The 25,381-nt window shown below is 35.4% G+C and overlaps 1 protein-coding gene across 2 annotated transcripts in view; it reads right to left on the bottom strand.

Moving 5' to 3' along the window:
- LOC135073140 (uncharacterized) overlaps positions 1-24,927 on the bottom strand; it is a 29,756-nt gene extending 4,829 nt beyond the window's left edge. Inside the window, exons 1-7 of one of the 2 annotated variants that reach the window (XM_063967181.1) lie at positions 24,585-24,927; positions 11,210-11,346; positions 8,398-8,668; positions 5,900-6,183; positions 2,852-3,208; positions 1,827-2,196; positions 251-442 (exon numbers count right to left, since the gene is read on the bottom strand). In XM_063967181.1, the coding sequence (XP_063823251.1) occupies positions 251-442; positions 1,827-2,196; positions 2,852-3,208; positions 5,900-6,183; positions 8,398-8,668; positions 11,210-11,323 (1,588 nt within the window). In that variant the 5' untranslated portion in view covers positions 11,324-11,346; positions 24,585-24,927. Of the gene's footprint in view, positions 1-250; positions 443-1,826; positions 2,197-2,851; positions 3,209-5,899; positions 6,184-8,397; positions 8,669-11,209; positions 11,347-12,638; positions 12,759-24,584 lie in introns of those variants that run through there. The other variant, XM_063967182.1, reaches the window with a different exon arrangement.
- Positions 24,928-25,381: the final 454 nt, after the last annotated feature.

Below are 25,381 nucleotides of genomic sequence, written 5' to 3'. Positions count from 1 at the left end.
ATTTATCTGAAAACACATTTATAACTTGTGTTACCTATTTATATTTCTACTAACTATGCTAAAACTAGCATAGCAACTTATATCCGAAGGAGGTGGAGCGTAGCTATTTTTTTTCTTTTAAAGCAAAACCAAAAAATTTGAGTCTTTTTAATTGATAAATAAATTACATTTTTAAATTATGTAGTAGTAACTTTTAACCTTAATTCAAAGCAAAATCACACCGGTTAATGTTTCACCTACTAAAACTTACCAATAAGAGGTCCGATGACAACCACAAAGACTCCTTTGCTGACCATATGCAGACCGAAGGCCGCTGGCAACTTTTCAAGAGGGCAGTACTCCGATATCGTCAATGTAAAGTTACTGAGGCACATCCCTCGGAAGAACCCGCAAATTGACAGCCAAATCATGAGTGGCACCCACTCGCTTTGCTCTGCTAATACTGGAAATAAATTAAAAATAAAATTAGTATTGTAGGGATGTGTACGAAAGGCGGAAATAATGACATTAATATTGAGAATAGTTTTAGAAAATATCTATGAACCAGTTGTGACCTACTTTAAATTCTATCAGTAATCAGTGACCTACCATGAGTTTACGATAAGTATGCTCGCTAGCGAGTACGTCAAAAATATCTATGAAGATTTTGTTTCTTGAAAGTAGCCGCTAGGGGCGCTGAACAATATGTCATACAAGTAATGTCATTTTTTTACGCAGTCGCTAGCGAGCACACCTAACGTAAACTCATGGTAAGCACACAGGGGGCGTAGTGTGAGTTTACTTCAAACGTATTCGATATCGACTACGTAAAAAAGTGACATTAAAATTGTATGACGGATTGTACAGCGCCCCTAGCGGAAACTTTTAGGAACTAAAATCTTCATTTTTTTTTTGATGCACTCGATATCGAATACATTTGATGTAAACTCACACTATGCCCCCTGTGCACTTAAGACATCGTAAATCTAGGAAGTGGATCGAACCAGTAGTCACAAAATTTACGACTTGGTTTTTATAAATGATTGAACCGTGCCGTTTTTAAACTTGTCACATAAGATTAAAATTATACATTTAAATTACCAAATTACCCATAATTTACATAAATATTAGCATATTACTTAATGTAACACTTTAAGATTCAACACAATTCATTCACAATAAGGTAAGTGAGGTAACATAGAGAAAAATAAGATAATATATCAGTCTGCTTCTAAAATAACATGTTTACTTGTATTTTAAACCGTTCGTCGTCACAATAAAAGTCAATCATCGCTCTGAAATACGACACCATTTGCATAGTGGCAACGTGATTATCACGTGACGGACAAACATTTTCTCGTGCCAAAATGGTCACAATAACTAACTTTAATGAGAACATTCTAAGACGGACATGTCATATGAGTATCATGAGTATCCGCGTTACTACAACGTGAGTCCACGTAACGCATTCTCACAAAAGACCAAAGTTTCACTCTCATCGTCAATAACATCTTGATGGCTAATGATCAGCTACGGTATGCATTTACTGGTTCTAATTTCTTACTTCGTATAAATCTTTTGTAGAATGACATAACCATCAGAATTGTTGCATTATTGAGACAGGCAACACATCTGTAACTCTTTTAATATTGCTATATGGGCGGTGGTGATCACTTATTACAAGGTGATCAAAAAACCCCCTCTTATTATCATCATCGTTTCAGCCACAGGACGTTCACTGCTAAATCCTGTTACCTTATAAAACGAATAAGAATAAATAGTATGCAATATATTATGGATACAATAAAGAATTGAGTATTTAGTATTGAGTAGAAGCATAAACTCACCTGATCTTGTCGCTGCCAAAAAGAATGCAGATATGAAGAATATCATCTTCTTGGATATAGTAGTCCTATCAAATATGGGGGGTAGTATCAACCGCACCAATATATCGGTGATCGCGGTCATGGATAGGCAAAACGCCGTGTCGTTCATATTGTACCCCAGGCTTCTTATAAAAAAAGGCGTCAACATCCTAAACTGCAGCTCGCCACTCCAAAAAAGTGAGAGCCCAAGTAAAAGGTTCAAAAACGACCAGTCTTTCAGTAGATCTAAGTCCATTAGTGCAACGAATCTTTTGAAGAAATTCTTCTTCTTCTCTTGCTCTGGCTCGGCTTTCTTGATTGTTTTCATCTGTATCGCTTCGTCATCTGCCGTCTGGAAAATAATAAATACTTAATTTAATTATGTCATTCACTGATAACAAGATATTAATTTAATCTATGAACAATACGGTTACTAATCATCAATAATCGGTTGTATTTTCCAATAGTCGGATTAAAAACGAGTAGAAATGATGGATTATCCTTTGTTACACAATATTGAAGCTCAATCGTATAGTTTGTTTCAAACATGGAAACGGATGAACGAATGGAAATTTTAATCAAAATACGGTAGTTCTAACATCAGACTACTTGACTGATTACTTCATCTGGTATTCTGTGTTTTCTCAACCATATTCTCTGTGTCAATAAGGGCTATTGTAACTATTTTAACCCCTAGCTTACTGTAGGATCCCGTTACTCGCCAGTGGCGCCAATAGGTAATCACAAATATGATAGTAGACCTTATTCAATTCTTGTCTTTAAATAAAAACATGATACATTAAGATCGATTCATACAATTAATAAACATAGTTCAGCATGGTCTCGTCATATGTATGGTAGATTTTATGACCCGAACTGGATATGTTCGACGTACGACATAAGCGCCACCTAATTAATGCAAACTAAATTAATAGGACCGTTACGTTTGAAACAAACTATACACACACAACAGAATGAATAAAACAATAAAAAGATCCAATACCTACATCAAGATACAGCTGCAAATAGCTGCCCGTAAAGTCCATGTTGGATATATTCGAGATAACCGAGACTTTTCTCCTTCGGGCGGCTTCGCTCATACTGCCGCTTGACGTCACGCGAGGCATCGCGGCCACCGACGCCGCAGTGGTTAACCCTAAACTTAGCCTAGAAGTCTTGTCGAAGTCTTGCAGTGGTTTATCACATGTCTTCGCTCGCGGGAGGCCGATCGTCCTAACTGACGGATGGTTCATATTAGTGTGAGACCGCTGGGGCGTCAGTTTTGGCAACGCGTGCGTGACGAGAGGGTTAATTTCGAACTTGTCGTCCGCTTCTTCGTCGCTTTCGAGGATGCACTCCATTTCCTGGAAATAAAGATGTTTTTGTGTGAGAAAAGGGGGAAAATATCAAAACCAAGTGAAAACTGGAGTTTGTAGGCATACAACATAATAACAAAATTTTAGTGTATTTTTTTCCTCCATCGCCCTTGAAATTATATAATATTAGTCTGTTTCCAATGCAACACATTACAATTGCATGGTATTTAAAGTGATATATTCCTATTTTATTTTCAGCAGAACATTTGAAATTATGTAATACATATCTACTTTGTTTTCAAATCAACATAAATTACATGGTATTCAATCCAAGTACCTATTCAATGTAATTATATACATAATCCTATTTTTTACACTTCAACAATTGTTTTGTTCAGATTGACAGAAATAACTCTAAAATAAATTTATTACTTATTACTATAGTTGTATATTCAAAAAATAAAACCGTGACCGTTTCTAATCAGGCATGTTACAAGTTACAACGATGAGTAATAATTGATAATGTAAGGTACAATGCACTTCGCATCTGTTTTGTAGCGTAACTGATTGTTTTGAACCATTGCTCATTGCATACAAAGCGGACGATTGATTGATAATTAAGAATTTACATAGGGCCTTGGTGGAATGTTACGCGCGAAAAACACCCACGCTATTGGGTTATACGATGCGCTGAAGTTAAAATCAAGTAACTAAGTGTGAATCAAGTAACTGTACTTTAAACAGCATAATTAACGGAAACAGACAGAGGACTCCTATGAGACTAATAAGAACATTCAGGAAAAGTCTTCTAGATAGACTAGATCCATACGGTGTAAGTAGTATTGCAAATGTATCTAGAGATACCTAAATAATAAAAAAGTAATTTCTTCATTGCACCATGCGCCAAAATTATGCATTATAGGGAATAATATTCGCAAGAATCAGTGTGATCAATGAGCTTGAATTATTCTACATTATTTAAATGCTATCAACTTCTTCTTCTTTTCGTGTCGACAACAAACCTACACAGTGTCTATCAACTAAAACTGTGTCTTTTTTTACAATACCTATGAATAATGCTTAAACGCAATCATTTCAGATCTATGTGAAAACATGTTATTTGCTCAGCTGATGCTGAATACAAAATAACAGATTTCTGTTAATGTTTCATTGTTTTGTACTTTTTGTTGCCAATGAAAACTGGAATTATTGTTAATTTATGAAAGGTTGCAAATTGTCTGACGTAAATCTATATTTCAGATTAATTTACATTGAGCCAGCTGTACTGAAGTAGGTCAAAGATCTTCAACTTCCAAAATATGGTCTCATAATGTAAAATATCTTCTATGTATATTAAATATTACTTTTGTAAATATTTCTGTCCAGAAACGAAATTCATATGATAAAAGACAGACAGAAATTTTATTCATCATTAACATTACAAATCTCAGAATATGTCAATGATAAATAATTGATGGATTGCCCAATTGCATATTATTCGGTATCCTCAATAACAGAACCAGATTGTCAGAATAATGTTCAATTTCGACGACAGACCGGCGACCATGTGCTTCAATTACACCGGCAGTGTCCAAAACGGTGATCTAATCAACACAATTCAATTTAACAACTCAATTCAATTATTACATTAACACCGCAATCGTAGCATAATCATGTTATGTAAATGATACCTAGTCGTTGACATTAGATCCTAGGTTCAGAATGAAATTATAAATAACTCGGCGTAATCACCTTTTGGTGCCATAGATGAATCAAAGTTAATATTAGACTCGTGTTAGTAGAAACTAGAAATATTGTGCTTTGGTTTTTTATGACTCCTGTTGTTGTACAAACTCCGTCACATCAGACTAGCATTTTTATTGCAAAATAACTCCTATTACTACTGTCATAAGATGCAACAGTGTTAAGCTTGATGTACCTCTAAACTACGATATAAGGCAGAGTCCGCACTACGGCTAAACTGCCGCGGTTTTTAACCGCGTGATTTTATAAGCGTCCGCACTGCGGCTTTTTCCCATGTATACGTTTCAGGCGGTCTCATGTTTGGCGGTTTACCACTTGCGGGAAAAATCCGTAGTGCGGACTCAGCCTTAAAGAATGGACTATTGAACGGTCTAGGACTTAGGCATGCCTTACATGATTAGATGAACAATGGATGAGTGAGAGTATGATACACCTATGTCAATTTATAAACAACACCATATTGCTTGACATTCCGATTGGACTACGTACTAGTTGATAAGTGGATGAGTACGGATTTTCATGAAATTATGTGGATTTAACTTCACGTAAACGAGGTCAGGGAATTTCCATAATCTGAACTGTATCGTTCACATTTAATTTTCGACTTCAAAAATAGCTGGCGTAACTTGTCGTCGTGAAAAAAATCTATAAACGTGTTTTATCTTGTTAATTATTATGCCAAAGCCAAACAAAGAACATTTCACAGAATACTATTGCTTATTTGCCCGTTTGCGTGGAACGGTAATGCCCCCAAAATGGCCACAGTTCATCTGACTGAAGTAAAGTGACGCCCGTATTCACAAACGATGCTTGCTTAAGTGAAACAGCAAATCGAACGCACAGCGTTGAATAGAGCTCTGTGATTGGTTCATGTGTCGCCCTGTGCGTCCACGCGCACTGTGAGACCTCATAGTAATGTTTGTGAATACGGGTGTGAGACTATCCAAAGAGTGTATTTACACAATTGGTTGTTACCTTTACTGTCTGCATCTCACAGTCCACCGGCACTTCTTTAAGATGCCTCTTAACTGGTTGTAGCAGACAGGAACCGAGCACTGCGTGGAAAGCCAAAGCGCCCAGGATGACTACGGTCCATCTGAACCCGTACTCTCCCAGGAGGATCTTGACCAGCTGTGGCATGACCATCAGGCCGAAGCCAGTCCCAGCCATGGACAAGCCGACGGCCTGCCCACGCTTCTTGGAGAAGTAGTGGTTTAGCGACACGAACGACGATGACGAAGCAAGGCCCACTCCAAAACCTGGAAATAAATAATATGACATTATGTTAAAATTGTGGTGATACAAAAAAAGTAAATTGTGAATGAAGCTGAGTCGTGTTAACAGTCGCTTCAAGAGGCGAAGTAATAAATAACATTCGCCGAAGAAAAACATGCAAGTCATGTATGTTACTATATCTAGGCTGACTGGGGCTTGGAGATAAGGCGCGCCATACACGGACATAGTATGGACAGCTTCAAGCTGCGACTGCATAGCAAACTACAGTATTCTACGGACACACATACACGGAACCGCTCGAGCAGTTGTGACTGATTCGGCAGCACGGTGAAATTTAATTGACTGTGGGTTGCACCATCTTACTTTAACTTTGACAAACATCAAAAATCTGTCAAACTCGATACAAAAAACACCGGTTACCGTTATAGTTACGGTCAAAGTTAGGTGGTGTAACTAGCCTATGACTACAAGAGCGGTCCATGCATGATTATCACTAGCTGACTGCTCGAGCTGTCCGTGTATGGCGGTCCTATAATTTGAGATACTTGATTTCGTAATCCGCTACGTCACCTAATTAGCAAAACAGTTTATCAAACCGAAAAGGATAAGTAATCTTACATTACTTACAAGGACTAGTTAGTCATCAGACAGTGACCTCGTTTGCACATATGGCCACTTAATAAATAAACAAAAACTCATTACAACGTGTAAGACCTTAAAATAGAACTTGCATTTATTTTCATCAATTACTAACGTATACTCGTACATACGCTGGTTAGGTAGAAAATTAGGGAAAATTTCTTAGCTGAGCATCGCTAAAAGTCAATACCAAAAAGAATTCTTACATTTATTTCAAAGACAAATACATAAAAACAATATGAAGTTTGTTCAATTGTATTCCCAGAAACTAGATTTCTCAGAACGAGTCTCATGAACAATTTATTATTCTAAAAACAAAAGTGCCGGCGATGAGGCAAATGATGAAAATAATGGCAAGCAATCAAACACTGATGAGTAGGAAGTTAAAAAACTTTAAGTGTGGGTTTCAATTTGAATATCAATACAAAACTCATTATCAGTAGTTAACTAGGTAATTTACTGTTCAAAAATATCCTCAAATTGTACTCATACCGTTTTCAAATTGCTAAAAGAAACCATAGTAGGTACCTAACGAAAAGCGGATTTAAAACATCAAGTCATTGCCAAAATTAAATTTCAAACGTAAATTAGATTTCATGCTTTCTAATCTCACAGTATAGGACAATCGATGATTGTTATCAATTTAATTACTTGATAGTAAATTAATAATTTTATAATTATGATCTACATTCACATAATGAGCCTAGCTAGTTGTTGAAATTTTAAATGATTGCACAACAATTACCTAAGTTAACAATTTCCATCCAAAGACACGCCCAATATCGTCAAATTTTGAAAAATGTAAACATTATAATAATCGCTTTTTTAAAGTCCAAAAACAGCACAGTTAACATTATCCAAATCGTAACCATATTCAGTGTGAATGTAACGTTTAAATTAACAAATCATGATGAAGTGCATCGAATGCGTTTCATTGATGAAGTCTTAAGAGCACTCGAATGAACTTCACGTATTAAAATCAATCTCAGTCATCGAACAAAGTCCAAACTCCATGCCAACGAAGTTGCACATCATACACACTTGTGAATCAGTAATCGACCATAGGATCGATTCAGAAGTCACAGCGCATAGCAACTAAAGAACATTATAGCGCGAGTACACTATGCGGGAAATTAACCGAGACGAAGCGCGAGCCCGCTCACCGAAGTATGGGCGACGCACGGCAAAACTAACTGAAGTGCGTTTTTACACTATACCTCTCGAACAATTTCCCTCATAGTGTACTTGCGACATTATTTAAAATCAAGTACACAAAGGTATATGATTTCGCAAATGAACACAAGTCTGTTACACGCAAAAATACATTATGTGGAAAGGTTAATGTACTTATTGTGTAACAGATTGTTGAAGAGATTTACGCGAAAAAACACTGTTCTTGTTTTCGTTGCTGATTTTGAAGAAACGGATTTCTCCATTTGGAATTGTCAAATGGTATTTCCGTATTGTGTCATCGTTGTCTCAAGAAATATTCCACTGACAAGATACAATGTTATGAAAGAAATGTACTTTAATGTACATCAAATGTACTCTTTATTGCACACCACACGACACTGACAAAATGAATCGTTTATGCTTACCTCCTAAAGTACTATAAGTCGCCAGTATGTGCCCCATGCTGTTCGCTGGGGCCGTGAACAGCAATCCGAGCGCACATATCGTAGAGCCCACGAAACAGACCTTCCTATATGAGAAGGTCTTGATCACGGGCCCCACGAAGAAGCCAGAGAAGTTGACGACGGAGTCGAGCGTACTCGCGATCACGGAGGCACCGGTGGTGTGGACACCCAAGTCGTCCAGCAAGTCTTTGAAGAGGAGACCGAACGACGGCTCGAGGGACCGCGTTGAAAACTGCAAATAACACGTAAAAACTTATTTTTAAATGTAGACTAATGCCGGCGCCACACTTTGGGTATATTGACTCTAAGTTATAGTCTTGGATCTAATAGATCAATGTGTAGATCGGTCTTTGAACATAAACGTAAGGCCAAGAGTGTATTGGATCCATCCAAGACTATGACTTGGAGCTCTATTCCCAATGTGTAGCGCCGACGGCGTTACTTACACACAAGCCCCTAAGTAATTTTAGCTCTACCACTGTTCAGGAAAAATCTTGGCCAATTTTGAAAAAGGCAGCGCAAGAAATTCAGCATTTAGGATTTTGAATAGGAATTAAACACGGCCGAGTCTCATTTTACTAAGGCTGGGTTGCACCATCTTACTTTAACTTTGAAAAACGTCAAAAATCTGTCAAACTCCATACAAAAAGCACCGGTTATCGTCATAGTTACCGTTAAAGTTGGGTGGTGCAACTCAGCCTAACTCTACTACCGCTTTGACAATGACTGTGGGCCAGTGCTATAGATGCAGCGTATAAAACTCAGTCAGCGTCACTATAATTCAACAGTGATCATATTTACGTAGCACTTTTTTATAGTCAGTGATTGTGCTGCGTTACTTATATCCAATTACATTTTGTGCGTGTTCACAGAAGCGGAACGGGCCGGTTGGCGTTGCAAGTAAATATTTTACTTTCTTTCGAGCGGTCGAATTTAATCCATACAGTAACAAATATTTTATATTTAAAAACTCTACATTAATGATAGATCTATGATCTAGCAAAAAAGTAAGATCATATTCCAGAGTATGTAATACCTACAACGTAGATAGATACTGAAAACTCTTTGGAGATTATTGTGTCATTAATTTCGATAGAGAATAGAGATGGGAAATTAATTACAGTGCCTTCTGTTCTACGATAATCACGGGAAGGTCTTGACCTTCCTTGGGGCTAGACGTAAAGATCTTACGTCATGGTATTCTGTAGCATTTTAGGTTTAATTTAGTGAATAGCAGAGTAAGAAAACAGTGGAAGAACATTAACTTTACGATGTATACTAATCATAATAAAAATAGCAATGAAACACCATTGAAAAAAGTTGTAAAAACAGTAATATTTTCCGCGATTAACCACGAAAATAATGTCGCATACGACTGAAATGGTACGAAATGATGAATTACAGTAAAGTGATAGATGAAAATGTAAGTGCTACGTGCAAACGGACACGAGAACAATGTACTATTACAACGCGGTACTTTGTAGTAATTGTGTCATTCATTCAAGAGCATGTGACTTGTTTAGCAATAGTAATTGTCGCTCATATCAGCCACAGTCCGGCAAAGTATTCTGTAGATAAATATTGAAAGGCTAGCGATAAGATGAGCCTTCGAGTCACGTTTTGCAGATGTGCATCAGTTATCACCAAAGTTAGCAACAATGAGGCTCTATTAGACCATTATGTTTTTACGACTTCCTACATTCATTTGTTGTAACGATAATAAATTGTTAATGCGAAATAAAACGATTTTTTTTGCAATAAACTTTTAAATTGTAATAGAGTGTACACAATCTATACAAAATAGCTATCTAGTTTATTTTTACGAGATTTTAAAGAGAACTGTTTGTTTTGGAACGCAATTCGGAGTATAACCTTGACAATCGCGACTCAGTTAATAAATTAATTCCCATGCTTTTTAATATAAAACTGTCCGCGACTTTATCCACGGTGAATAAATATTATTACGTCTGAATGTTTATCAATAAAAAGTGGCTAAAATAACCTAAAATAAAATATCATTGGAGTTATCTTCAACGTAAAAATAAATTCCGTACGAAATCGCACGCACGATCGTTTGAAGATTCGATTCGGTAATTCGGAATGATTTCTTAATTTTTCCACTTCGGAAATCTTCTTAATTATTGACTGAAAAACAAACTGACTCAAAAATCTCAGAATGAAATATTAGATAGGTTTTATTTATTACAATTCCGACCATATTTAGTGAAAATGTTAAGCATCCGATGTTTCTGAGTTTCTGAAGGCACGTTAAACGCCCGTTCAATATCACTTGGTAATTTGGTATTTGTCGCTAAGCCTAATCAGAAACCTTGGGTTAGTTTGATAAAATCTAACAGAAAGGTAAAGGAAAGACTTTCCATGTACCTGATTCCTAAGTATAGAGGGGTCTCTACCCAGTGGTAGGCCATATTCCGTGCATATGCCGTGGTGGAATAATATGGCCTAAACAACCTTATTTGGAGTGTGCTGGGGCGCGAAGGAGTATGTTTTAAATTACCCCACAGTTGGGGTAAGGCCTGTGCTCTGCAGTAGCAATCTTACTTTACTCTAATTCTAATTTACTTCATCATCCATCATCATCCTTTCAGTCATAGGACGTCCACTGCTGAATATAGGCCTCCCCCCATAAATTTCCACAATGGCCGCTTTGTGGCGGCCAGCATCCAGCGCCTTTATGGGGTCGTCGGTCCACCTCCACTCCAGAACCTTGCTGCCCCATCGGCAGTCAGTTCTGATATTCTAATTTACTTACATTGACTAAACTAACTCCGAGGCAGACCATCCACGCCCAGCCGCCGTCCGGAGCTACCTTCTTCGTGGCTGGCGGCATCTTGGTCTTCTGGCCTTTGCTCTTCTCCGCCGTCATTTTAGCTTTTGTCACCTATCCGTCTGAAACAAAGGATATTTTTAATAGTCATTTAAGTTAAACTTGTTCTTTTATAAGCAGAAGAACTTGAAACATTGTTTTTCGGACTTCGTCTGACTCTGGCTCATCCCAGTGTCTTAACCAAACTGAGAATTAACTGAATACAAGTGATTATTATACTATGTGTGTTCAATTTGAGAACTGACATGTTCACAAAATAGTGCACTCATCTATTGATGCTCCAGACTTGCTGTCTTCACTAAATTTCAACATCAGGTTTAGATCCCGTAACCCAAACATATTTTCCCTACAGGTATATAAAAACAACACCTCCTTTTTCAATCCCATGGTGAGAATGTGTCGCTCATACAACGAGGTAGTTCGCAGTGGTGGAGACATTGACATATTTAATAGCAGTTTTCCCCGGTACAAGAGATTGGTAACAGAAATCTTTAAAAATAAATAATCGTCCTCGACCCTATCCAATGTTTACCCTATTTTTATGTATATTTACATTTGTCTTAATATAAGTAGCTTTATTTAATACTAAGCATGTTGTGTACGCTGATTTTGGATCTCTGTTTAGTTATTTAATATTTTGTTAATTTCATGGCTATACGAGTATAATTGACAGTGATCTGTTTGTGTACCTATTTTAAATAAAAAAAAAATAAAAAAGTACAAATCCTTGAGTCAGAGTTCACTTCTCTAGAGCACTGGACTACGGTGATGACTCTATCTATCTATAGATGTAAAAGCTCGCCTAACATTATGAGTCTCTAGATATTAATTAATTTGTAGCTATTTATAAATCAAATCGAAAATTTTGTGGAATTAAAAAGACCTTGGCATTTTTGATGTCATCTAACTTACAAGCTAACAAAACAAGCGCTGTTAACTCCTAGAACCAGTTTTTTGGACAAACAATAACTATCTTCAAGGAATTCATATAAATCTCCTTCTTCACTTAAAGCTCATGTAACTGTTAAAAGAGAATGTGTCATTTTGCAGTCGAATTCATATTCAGAGAACAACGCCGAAATTCTTTCGGGTACAAACACAGTTTGCTCACACGGATAGCTTTATCAGTAACGACAACATGTGATTCGATTGCCGGCCGGTCGCGGCTCACTTTAAAAACAAACACTACATGAACTGAGCTTTGTGCAGACGAGATAGAGCATCATGTAGGTTGTACGCAAGTTGTACCATACAGACCATGCTGGCACCACGTGTTAGCAAACAGGGTTGTCAAATAACCGGTTATAATCGCATACTCGAGGTAATAACCAAAAACACCACACCGTTCACTCACTTCAGCAACATAGAGTTTTCTTCCAAGTATTTCACAATGTTTAATAATAAAATAACGGTGGAACTACACGTGAAGACTGCGACACAAATTAGATTAGTAACGTGACTACGCGACGTCTAGCCACCGATGTTCAACGTATGAAACTAACGCGGCCTTCGTATGCGAGACCCATTCATCTCTAATGGATAGTCAACCCTGTTAGGCACGTGCGCTTCATCTTAGGTCAGCCGAATACTAAATCATTCGTTATGCCTAATGCTTGCCCTATATTAAGTGCCCTTCGCATGTATTCAGGAGTTATGAAATAGGCAATATCCTTGCAAGCAAGGCATTGTTATAGCACATTATTCAAATAGGTCGTAAAACGCTCAGCTGCGTAATAATCTGTTTACATTATTTTTCGTTACGAATGCTAATGACATTTATCGCGTTCACACGAATGGCTGTAGCATAATGTTCATTAGGCCAAATTTTTATCCAGATGTTTTGTAAAATTAAACGAATCATAGCATTAAAAATGTTTTTACATTATAAAACGCGAGGTGCATTACGATTAAGGTCATTTGTAAGCAGATGAAAAGGTTTTATTGAAAATCCAAAAGTGATTATGAAACATTGCGGAAAAAAATTACCATAACGAAACAAGTCTTTTACCTTAAAATAATTTCTATAGCAATGGTTATAAATACAAAAGTAACAGTTTAAAAATATTATTCATTAGAGGCCGCCCGCGACTTCGTACGCGTGGATCCCATTTTACCCCCTTCATCTATCTTACGCGGTTTAGATTTTTTCATACAAATGTTTTTTCCCGCTAACTCCCGTTCCCGTTGGAATTTCGCAATATCCTGTTGTAACTAAGCTTTAAGTTTACTAAGGTACCTACATGCCAAATTTTAAGCGTCTAACTTACGCGGTTTAAATATTTTCATACAAATGTTTTTTCCCGCTAACTCCCGTTCCCGTGAGAATTTTGCAATATCCTGTTGTAACTAAGCTTTAAATTTACTAAGGTACCTGCATGCCAAATTTCAAGCGTCTATGTTACGTGGCTTAGATTTTTTCATACAAATGTTTTTTCTCGCTAATTCCCGTTCCCGTAGGAATTTTGCAATATCCTGTTATAACTAAGCTTTAAGTTTACTAAGGTACCTGCTTGCCAAATTTCAAGCGTCTAACTTAAGCGGTTTAGATTTTTCATACAAAAGGATTTTCCCGCTAATGCCCGTTCCCGTGGGAATTCCTAAGTATCCTATAACCTGCCCAGGAGTATGAAGAATAATTGTACCAAGTTTCGTTAAAATCCGTCGAGTAGTTTTTGTTTCTATAAGGAACATACAGACAGACAGACAGACAGACAAAAATTTTACTGATTGCATTTTTGGCATCAGTATCGATCACTAATCACCCCCTAATAGTTATTTTGAAAATATATTTCATGTACAGAATTGACCTCTCTACAGATTTATTATAAGTATAGATTAATATTCAAAATAACACACTGAAATACAGGTACTTAGTACTCTCACTGAAAATAGCATTATCTTAATTTTCAGGTAGTTCGCATTATAATAAAGAACACGTATCAATGGTGAGGTAATATCCGTTACCGAACGTAATTATTACGCGTTTTTCAAGTGCCCAGACACTGAATTGTTTAAAACCATCGTTCAGCTCACGCTCATTCGAATAGATCATTTCATAATCGTGACCAATCGACTCGCTGGTCATTCACCTCTTGTTTTTAGTTCCCGATAAATAGAGCACAGTGAGGCTATTGATACAGCTGACATAAACATGGACTTTTACCGAAACATAGATTTTATAAACAGTGCATTTCATCAGCGAGTTGGCACGGAACGGACCAAAATAGACCGGTCCACCACTTCACTCGCGCTCGACCTTGCGACACGCTCCCAAGCCTGCTCCTATATCCGACATTGAGTGCCTGCAGGGCTACTCCCAACTTTATTTGAAGTTTTGAATGTTTCCTTCCCTCTCATGCAAAGCGAGATGCCCGCATGGATGACGGTGACAACACCAGGGAGAATCCACTGAAATAGACTCGGTCCACCACTTTACTCGCGCTCGACCTTGCGACACGCTACCAAGCCTGCTCCTATATCTGACATTGAGTGCCTGCAGAGCTACTCCCAACTTTATTTGAAGTTTCAGATGTTTCTTTCCCTCTCATGCAAAGCGAGATGCCCGCATGGATGACGGTGACAACACCAGGAAGAATCCACTGAAATAGACTCGGTCCACCACTTCACTCGCGCTTGACCTTGCGACACGCTCCCAAGCCTGCTCCTATATCTGACATTGAGTGTCTGCAGGGCTACTCTAAACTTTATTTGAAGTTTCGAATGTTTCATCCCTCTCACGCAAAGAGAGATTTCCGCATGAGTGACGATGACAACATCAGAGAATATCCACTGAACTAGACTCGGTCCACCACTTCACTCGCGCTCGACCTTGCGACACGCTTCCAATCCAGGGTCCTATATATCTGACATTGAGTGCCTGCAAAGCTACTCTTAACTTTATTTTGAAGTTCCGATGTTTCCTACCCTCTCACGCATAGCAAGATGCCAGCATGAGCAATAGTGACAGATAGACCCGAGACTACGTAATCGGCGCTAGGAAATAACCCTGCTGGTCCTATATCTGACAATGGGAGTGCCTGCAGGGCTACAGACTCCCAACTTTATTTGAAGTTTTGAATGTTTCCTTCCCTCTCACGCAAAGTAAGATGCCGGCATGAACGACGGTGACAGATGGGTGCTAGGGAATAACCATGCTGGTCCCTTCTATGAAATTGAAAATGATAAGGGGATTTTCAGTATCCAAAGTACCTATTTATTTACAGCAAATCCCATTACTTCAAACAAGAAAAGGATATTATGTAGAGACAAGACTGGTTAAATTATGCCATTCCATTTGTTGTGTTTATTGACAGTTTTGTGTTATTTTAGTTTTTAATCATAATATAGCTATCGAAATATAAAATCCAGAATGTAGAGCTGAAAAAACGGTCTATAAGTTACTAGGAATAATTTAAGGTCAGACAGTAATTAAGAAAAGATGGAAACAATTAATGAATAAGGAATTAGATAATGAGGTCATGCCGACCTACTTCAGTCTGATCATTGTGTTGTGCCAATTTAAGAGCGTTGTAGCAAAAAGTTGGTATTCGAATTTTAGGTTTTTATTGCTTGACGTCGCGTAGTGAGTGCGCAAACTGCATTTATCTGTACAATTTCAACGCTGCGTCGACTAAACGATCTTAATCCGTAGTTGTATCGTACCTAAGACAGTACATCATACATAATAATAAAGAAATAATGTATAATTTACCTATTTGATTTTTTCTCAGATCAGACTTTTAGCAAAATCAAGTTACGTAATTAATGTATTTTTTACACTAGTAAATCCCGCGACAAGTTTTTAATCTTTAAATTGAGTAAAGTAATAAGTTGATGGGTTTGAAAGAATTTATGTTTTATTTTATTCTTTTTACAGCTTGTTTATGAAAAATATTAACTATTTAAATTTTATTTTTGACTTTTTAGTTTTTATGATGCGGGATGGAAAATTAAAATTTATTCTGATTTTGTGACGTTTCCGCACATAAATATGGATAGGTTAAATAAATAGAATGAAATGTATGAAAACGAGCGTGCCATTTTTTAAACGTTATCTATAATATCTGCGTCCATAAAAGAGCTCGTAACTAAACATCGTAAGCGCCATTCAAATTATTATCTAAAAGTTAATAATAAATATTTAGTTTTTGTAAATCTAAACAAGTCAGGAAATCAAAGAGGTAAATACTGATATCATTGTGATTTTATAGAATTTATTATTATAAACCACGGTCGTATAATGCTAAAAAATCAGAGGTAACTTTAAGATTTTTATCCATAGAGCAAAATTTATCTAATCGTGTTTTTAAACAGTTATCTCATTAGGTACACATGCGTTCTGTAATACAAACCCATCAAAAACAATACTTGTCAAAAAACCAAGTCTCACTACTCAGTTGTTCTACGGTAAAAAGTTGTGAGATCCATGTAATACCAAGTCCAGTCCAGGAAATCATTAACGTTTTACATAAATATATTGACTTGGCCATCGCATGAAAACACGTGTAAATAAAATTATTTAGTGCGAAATGAAACGAAATTTTGCATGCCTGTGTAGACATGCAAAATTCAGCTCAATGGGAAAACGGGAAGTAAGTAAATTTTAAGTTGCAAGATTTCACAACTCCAGATGTCAAAGAAAATAAAAGCTTGTAGATAGTTATACAAAGAAAAGAAAGATTTATGAAGAAAATAAAAAGTACTGTCTACGATACATTTGTTAGGCCGTGTTGCACCGTCTTACTTTAACATTGACATCAAAATTTTGGATGTCAAAAATCTGTCTAACATAAAACACCGGTTATTGTCAGTTAGGGTCAAAGTTAGGTGGTGCATCTCAGCCTTAGTGTATTTTAATTAAATTTAATACAAATAAGGATGACGAAAATAATCGATAAGTGATCTCACTCGAATATTTCTTATAGTAGGTATACAAGATGTCGAACAAATGGTTACTTACTGAAAAAGTGCTTCATGAGACCTAGCAAACGGCATCAATAATATGTTTAAGAACGAACTGAATCTATTCAAAAAACCTATATTTCCAGCTTTCATACATTTAATACAGTTACACACAAACACGAAATCAATGGTTTCTGAGAATTCTGAGTGCCTTAATGCCGTCCCCTTTATCTGTTTATTTAGTATTTATTAATTAGTATCTCTAAATGATATTGTAGCAAGTTAAACCTAAAATCATGTTTTCCATAAATAATTTAAATAAGAATGCAATTTACGAGTTTGTTGTTTGATTATTGTATATTACTCAATTAAAAATTTAAATTTAAAAAATTAACACTTCTAATATGGTAGGTATGGCTGGCGGCATACATTTAGTATGACATTCGGAAACATTGAATTTTCGCATAGATCCAGTTTATTCTTTGACCTATTTATTGTTATTGTTTTAAAGAGCTCATGAAGCACTTACAGGAACAGTAAACAGTTTCTCGATATCTTGTATAATTAAAAATCAAGTGAAATCACTTATCGTTTCCACCCTGTACCTAAACTTTTAAAAATAAACTCATTTTATACGTTCATTTGTATAAGTATCTACAATACAAATACCTAACCAACTTAGTTGACGTTTTATAAAACTATTTGTCTAAGTGTCATCGAGCGACCGCTGGTGGATTTGCCATTTACCTGACCTACCCCTTTATTACTAAACGTTTAATATCAGATGAATAGTTACGCACCAATTTCTTTCATTCAGTCGTCAGTAATTGAACTTTCGGGAAAACATGACGAAACGTTGTGTGACCATACAGACGCTATTCAACTTTTATTAGTAAGGAAGAGTGTATTTCATGTTGGTAGAAACACAATAGCATAGACTAATGTTTTGACACCCTGTTAAAATTTTTATTAGTCATTTATTTTTTCCTGACCAAACAGATACCATAATAATATCTTTTATCTATTCTACCCATATTCTGTAAGTAAAATAATAAAAAGTTTGAAAAGAAAGAAATTACAAGTCCGATTTACCTAAACAAATAAATTAAAAATACTTGCGGATCAAAAGTACTCAATCATACTACAATTTACGAAAAAATCACGCGTGACGCATATACGTCAGTGGGCAGTCAACTGACATAGACCCGGCGTCTACGAGTGCCAAAGCACGACTGATTTATGCCATTTGATGCACCCGATTTTATAGTATTTTCAAATTAATTTTTCATTTGAAGATTGAAGATAGATATTTTTTCTTTTTCACACAATAATAGTACTATGTTTCTTCTTAAGTATAAAGTAGTTTATGTTGCCAAATGACTTTTAGATTATGAGATGTGACCTGTTTTCTTGCAGTAATTTTCTCGAATTTTGACTATCTTAGACATGATAAAAATGCATTTTAATGAATTAAACATCAAAATTTTCTCAATACACTTTCTTCTTCAGGGTATGCTTATTCTAATAAATACATTCTATCTTCTTACTTAGAAATAAATTTCTTGTAATATTAGTTCAAAGTTGTGCCTTCGCGAGTTACCTGGAAATCGGGCTTTCGAAATTCGCTGTTTTCGTAGGCAAAAATCCAATTTGAACGAGATTTTGTCAATAGACATTCCGTAAAAACGTATGATAATTACAATGATATAAGTCAAAAGAAGCTATAACAATAAATTATATGACTAAAATCATTTCGAAATCTGCCAAATTCTCGATTTCTGCATGAAAAATGTGACAACGCTCTTAAAGTAATAATGCAATAAATTCGTATCTAGGATAATGATTAGCCTTTTGTTATCTGCAGATCTGAGGTGATAAGTATTACGCATTTATTCAATATAGGATGTTTTAAAACAAATATTAAATTAAAGTAGCACTTATTATTAAACAATACATAAGATTTTTCCAAAAGACGTCATTACGGTTTACGTATTTTGGACAGTTGAACTCACTGTAAAAAAAAATTGATTAAAACGCTACCTAAGTATCCAGTAGTTTATAAATTACTACGAAATCAGTCCTACCTGTTCAATGAAGAAATTCTTAACGGCAACTCAATGAGAAATAGACAAGCCTCATCGATCGTAACTCTAAATTTTTTTCGAAATAAAGACAGTTTGTTTAGATCATTTTGAGTTATTTATTGATCGGGAAACTCTACCTCTTTATAAACGTCATATTATTGATTCAATGACATGACAAACAATCGGGAATTACCTTACTTATCCACTCGAGAAGTAATCTGAAGAAAAATAAAATAATGAAAAGATCAGAATAGATCTTGTAAAAGACTTAAAAAATTTATTTATGAAAACTGCTGGATGGTTATTATAACAAATAAAGCTGCCTTAAGACTTTATTTGGTCTTGTAGCTAAGGCTAAGCTCTAATAACGCAAGGAATTTGGGGCAATAAATATGTCATGTGACTCACGATGAAGTAATAAGATGTTATTACAATTATTTATCACAGTGGCTGAAGCCTTTGGCAGTTAATATATCTAGATATCATATTTTACGAGTAGTCAGCATTCTTATTACAAAACAGCTGATTACAATAAATTCTCATCACTTCACTGAACTCAACTTTTTTTATTACGAATTTATTTATGTTTCTAAAATCGGTCGGTTTTTGTAATTTTACGATATTATGCAGTTTTTCTTTTTTTTGTTTGTTTTATGGCCTGAAATGTGTGTAATATAACACCCATTTTCAATGGTGAAACACCAATGTAAGTTACAAAATTATTTATTCGATTCGAACGGTTGTTGTAATTATGTGCGTGCACTATTTCATGAGAGACGTTAACGTTGAATTTAATTAAACATCTGAAGTGTCCAAAATTAGATTTCCGCTCGGGATGTAGGTGGATAGGTATTTTTTGGCTACGGCTACTGATGTAGAGTTGTAGATAGCGGTCACGTGGGCATTGTTGTCTTATCACAAAATCGAAGATCTATTGATTTGATTTAAGTAGGTCGAGTTATTAATATGCGTGCACACAGGACGTGCTTTTACAAAGAATAGATAATTAAACATCGTCACACAATGAGAACTAAGTGCACTAATCGTTTTGTGGGTTCCTCTTTTGTTAGTGATCTTTTAATCTTTTGCTAAATGCTATCTAATATTTTACTGGGACAGGACAATAGCTTTGGAAACTTTTAAGAAGACAGGTACGAAGTTAAGTAGATTTTTTTCAACGAAACGAATACTGAAAGGACGCACTGGAAAATTTGTATATCAGGCAACAGCGATTTGCGAACAAAAAAACTGGCCTGGCAACAACCGCGGCCGATCACCTGGCTGATGTCAGAGCGCAAAAAACTGCACTCAAGTGCTTAGGCCCCGGAATATGCCACTATTTATCCTTACTCTGTCTGTCTGTTATGCTTTCACGCCTAAACCACTGAACGGATTTTGATATAGAGTGGTATACATAGAGATAGATAGTCTCGGGAAACGTCATAGGATAGTTTTTATATCGGTTTTTAAAACAGTGACCCTCGCGATAAAGTTTTTCTGTGACGGACAAAATTTCACACGGGCGAAGCCGCGGGCAAAAGCTAGTAGAAGAAGTAGAAAGCAACGGAATCACACTTCGTGGCGCACTTTCATGCAAATGGAATGTAAACAGATGAACAGACGCTTTGTCGACTCTCGGCTTTTACCAAATTCTAGGCACTTTATTGATAGAGCAAGAAGCCTTGAATTTAAAATCTAACAATAGAACCGTTGACACGTTTCCAAATAAATTATCCTTGGTCAACCGTTTCAAGAATCTAAATTTTCAGTTCCGCGTCTTGGAACACGCTCTTAATCAGTAATTCGCTAATACGTTAAAATCTCAAAGAGTTTAATCCAGCAATAATAAAATAAAATAAAATAAAATAAGCCTTTATTGCTGTTAATTTTTTAACTTATTTCACTATACATAATATTACAAATTATAACTAGAGGTAAAAAAAATTCATTTAAACTAAAATAGTATTCTCGGCATTCGGCTTATCTCTCCTCTTAACAGCTTGTCTTTCGACAAAGGCAGCAATACCCCCTCGATAAACTTAATCATTTATCGATTTGCCGATGAACAACTATGTAAATATTTGCGACAATAATTTATCAAAGAAAAACAACATATTCTCTTTTGTTGACGAGTGGACCGTACAAATCACGTGAAAATCAGTGGTTGCTATCGATACTGAAGTACGAGTCCAGCATGACGACATACTTGATGAGATAGCCCGTTTGTTTGGAAATAAATCAACAGTCAAACATTCGGTCGGAGCGTGCTTGGGTATGGGCACTAAAATGATTCTAAAAACGCCAATTTAACCATGTGACACCAATTTATTTAACTGTCGGAGCTTAAATAATATTTGAGTTCTAATTAGGTACGCTACATACCTATTATTGTGACCTATAATATGCCTACAATAGGATATGAAACTGATAAATAAATCCGAATAATTAATCTAGTTAATTGCAATTGGATCATGTAAGATTGGCGAGTGTGCGTTAGTTTTTATTGCGTGTAAAAGCTAGTACTAATTAAAATACAGTAATTGAGCTAGCATTCATCGTAAACGGGCTAAAGGCAGACGATCTAGGACTCGTATGTAGGGGACTTTCTAATGCAACTTGTCACAGCTTCGTAACGTTTGTGTTTACAAGCGCAGGCCTTACAGTGTATAGTTTGCTTTAAAAGCTAACTGTAATAAGTTTCAAGTACATTTTAAGTAAAACATAAAGCGGTGATATAAGGTATACTTACTTAGTATCAGGAGATATCGTGCGCATCATGAATATATTTCGTAACATAAATACTGATCTTAATCTATTCAAAATTACAAAATATCAAAATGTTGTTTTGAGATATGAAGGCATTACGAATAATACCACTATGAATTACTACTAACTCAATAGTAGGTGCCTTTTGTAAATGTCCTGTTGACAAAAAATCGTATTAGTATGCAAGCACAACATGCATTGTTTTATCGGAAATAATGGTGTTATTTTCCATAGAAAAAGCGGATTTCGAGGCCAGGCGGGCCATGCGCTATGGATATTTTTGAACGCAGTTGCCAACTAATTTTGGATATGAACTGAACTGTGAACATTCAATTAACGCCGAAAATAATTTATTTTCTAATAATAATGTAATTAATTACCTAATCTCTAAATGTCTCATCAGCATAGTAAGGTTTAATCTCATTTTACCCCCTTAGAGGTGGTGTTTCGTAAAATCCCGTCTTAGTGAGCACCTACGTTCTAAAAGGAACCCCCATGCAAAATTCAATACTTGGCACTTGTAATTTCTGAGATTTCGTGATGAGTGAGTGAATCAGTCATTCAATCAGTGACCTTTCGCTTTTATAGATACAAAAAGTAATTTCTGCGAAAAACATATGTCGTACGTAGGTACGTGTTTCAAGTCACATAATAAATTCTCAGTCATATCTTCCAGTAAAGTAACAATAACAAACAATATAAAGAGACATCCCAAAAAACTGGTATACGTAATCATTGGCGTTAACGCCCACGCGAAGGGATTTACATGCATGAGCAATGAGGTCTCGATATTAATTTTAGCCATAAGAATTAACCTTGCTCAATAAAATAAGTTGATTTATTTACTTCAACTAATAAAAAATATCTTCTTATAAATATTTCAGATTTTTCTTTTGTTTTCTTAGTTATTTCAAATTACTTGCCTCAAAAGGGCCTTAGTTAATTTTTATTTCCAGTTTCAAAATCATTTGAGTAATCATTCATCATCTTTTGTTTCTATTTTTTAATATTCAAAATTAACTTCCAACAAGTTCTAGCTGCTTCATCAGAGTGGAAGTTGATGTGGCTTTATTATTTCAAATTATTTCATTTTTATGTTCAAACTTGATCGCATAAGAGCAGACTAATTCGTATTTTCTTGTTGTGAATAATTAGAGATCAAATCCATTAATAAAGGACAAATATATCAAGTTTGTGTTAAACAACACTGAACAGATATTAACTGAAAAACATACATGGAGATTTCCATGTACGATACATCTTTCAACAGAGCTTCCGTAAAGTTCATGACACAGTTTAATTTATAGTTATTTACATTAACTGATTCTACAAGTTAAATGAGAGTTTCCTTGTTATCTCCATTGTTAATACACGAGTTGATGGGTTAAACACCATGTGCTGCCTCAAAGTAATTAATTGATGCTTTTCTGTTTATTAATTAAAAACAATACATGACTATGATGACGACTGGCCTAGTTGATAGTAAATTGCTTAAAAGCTGGATGTTGCTTGTATTAATTCCAGTTACACAGAGTAAGGCTGAGTTGCACCACCTTATTTTAACGTGACTATAACCATAACAGGTGTTTTGTATGGAGTTTGACATACTTTTGATGTATGTTATAGTTGCAGTAAGAGGGTACAATACAGCCTTAGAGATACATAATTTTACAGTGCTGGTTACCACCTTGGTCTTTTTTTTTTAATTTTAAGAGAAAACATTAAATATTTTATGCCACAGGGCTCAGCCAATACCTCTGTTATTCCAAGAATATCAAACATCTAAGAAAATACAAGTTGGTTGTCTCATAAAAATATATCTTTGAGCAACAGAAAAAATCAGTTAACATTTCACACATTTTTATTAAGTGTAGCAACAATGGCTTTGTTTCTACCGTTTAAAAGTATCAATGTCCGTTGCCTGTGCCACTTAATAAGGCTCCTTCTACTAGTAAATATAGAGTCTTTAATAAAAACCGATAATTTCAACGATGATAACAATTACCACATCTGTGTTAGGAAAATCAAAGCAAATAGGTCAATGACTTTGATTGCATTCAACTGTTTTTATACTTGTTGCTTGATTAAATAAACATACAATTCATGTTTGTAATTAACAAAATATGTAATGAGGCATATATCAATGTTAACTACAACTACTTATTTTTAACTACATACAACCATAATTCACTACTACTCCTTCTTTGTGGGAATAAACTGTTACAAAGTACCTATGTGCTACAGCTAAGTTTAACTTCAATAAACACAGCAATCCAAAAAGAATAAGATGATTGTTTTACTTTGATTTATTTACTATTTTCTTACCCATTTTATATTAAATAATGAAACTTTTTAACTCATTTATAATTTATGTTATTTATCCTATATTACAAGCCTAATAAAATAAATAAAATATAACTTTCTTGGAATTTATAAAGCCTACAAAGAAAAGTTTTATTTAGTTCATTGCAAATATAACATAATCATGCTAAAAACATTAGAAGTTATTATAAAATAAGAAGAAAAGAATAAGAAGTTAAGAACATTACCTTGGTGAAGGTTTCCATAAAGTTTCTGTCAACAATACAATATCATTCCACTGTTTTCAAATATGACGACAAAGAATTATTATTCACTGGTTACGAGTTTAGATCAAAGTCACAAAGAAAAGTTCAGTCAAAATATACCCACTTAATTTTAATGCAATTTGATTAAAGAAATACTGACACGAACAGGCTGCACTAAACTGGAATAATGTAAATAAGTCTTGTAAACGTTAGAAAATTAATACAACAAAAGAAATTAAAACATTGGGCATAAAAAATTGGAAGTACGGATTTGTACTGTGCGTGCAAGTGCAACCACAGCCAACAAAAATTACAAATTGACAAATTGAAATAGGAACAAGTTAATGTCAAAATGACAGCTTCGGCCTGCATGACAGCAAAGAGACGTACATCATGAGTATCCCTTTTTTATCGACATCGATGAATCTGAACAAAAATCGTTAACTGGTGAAGAGAACTGGGTATTAGTTTGAAAATAAAATCATTGCACTATTTTACTGTGTTGTTCATGCTAGCCCGGTCATGATAAAAATAATGTAACTTCGACAGTTTATGTAGGTAATATCTTGTAAAGGGCAACCTTGCTAATGACGTTTGTTTTTAAACAGACATTATGAATAAAAAATTAATGTCCCGAAACCTCAGCCGAAGACGAAGACATCTTCTGGGCTCCGATTACGGTAATTTTTAACGTCAACAATCCAGACACGCTTCTCGATTCTGCGATACGATTGGTCGTTCAACAGCGTACGTCAGCTGTTTTGACCAATCGTATTGCA

Source organism: Ostrinia nubilalis, chromosome 7 (assembly GCF_963855985.1).
Source record: "Ostrinia nubilalis chromosome 7, ilOstNubi1.1, whole genome shotgun sequence".
NCBI lineage: Eukaryota > Metazoa > Arthropoda > Insecta > Lepidoptera > Crambidae > Ostrinia > Ostrinia nubilalis.
Note: the sequence above shows the minus strand (reverse complement) of the source record. Positions and strands in the feature narration are given on the sequence as shown.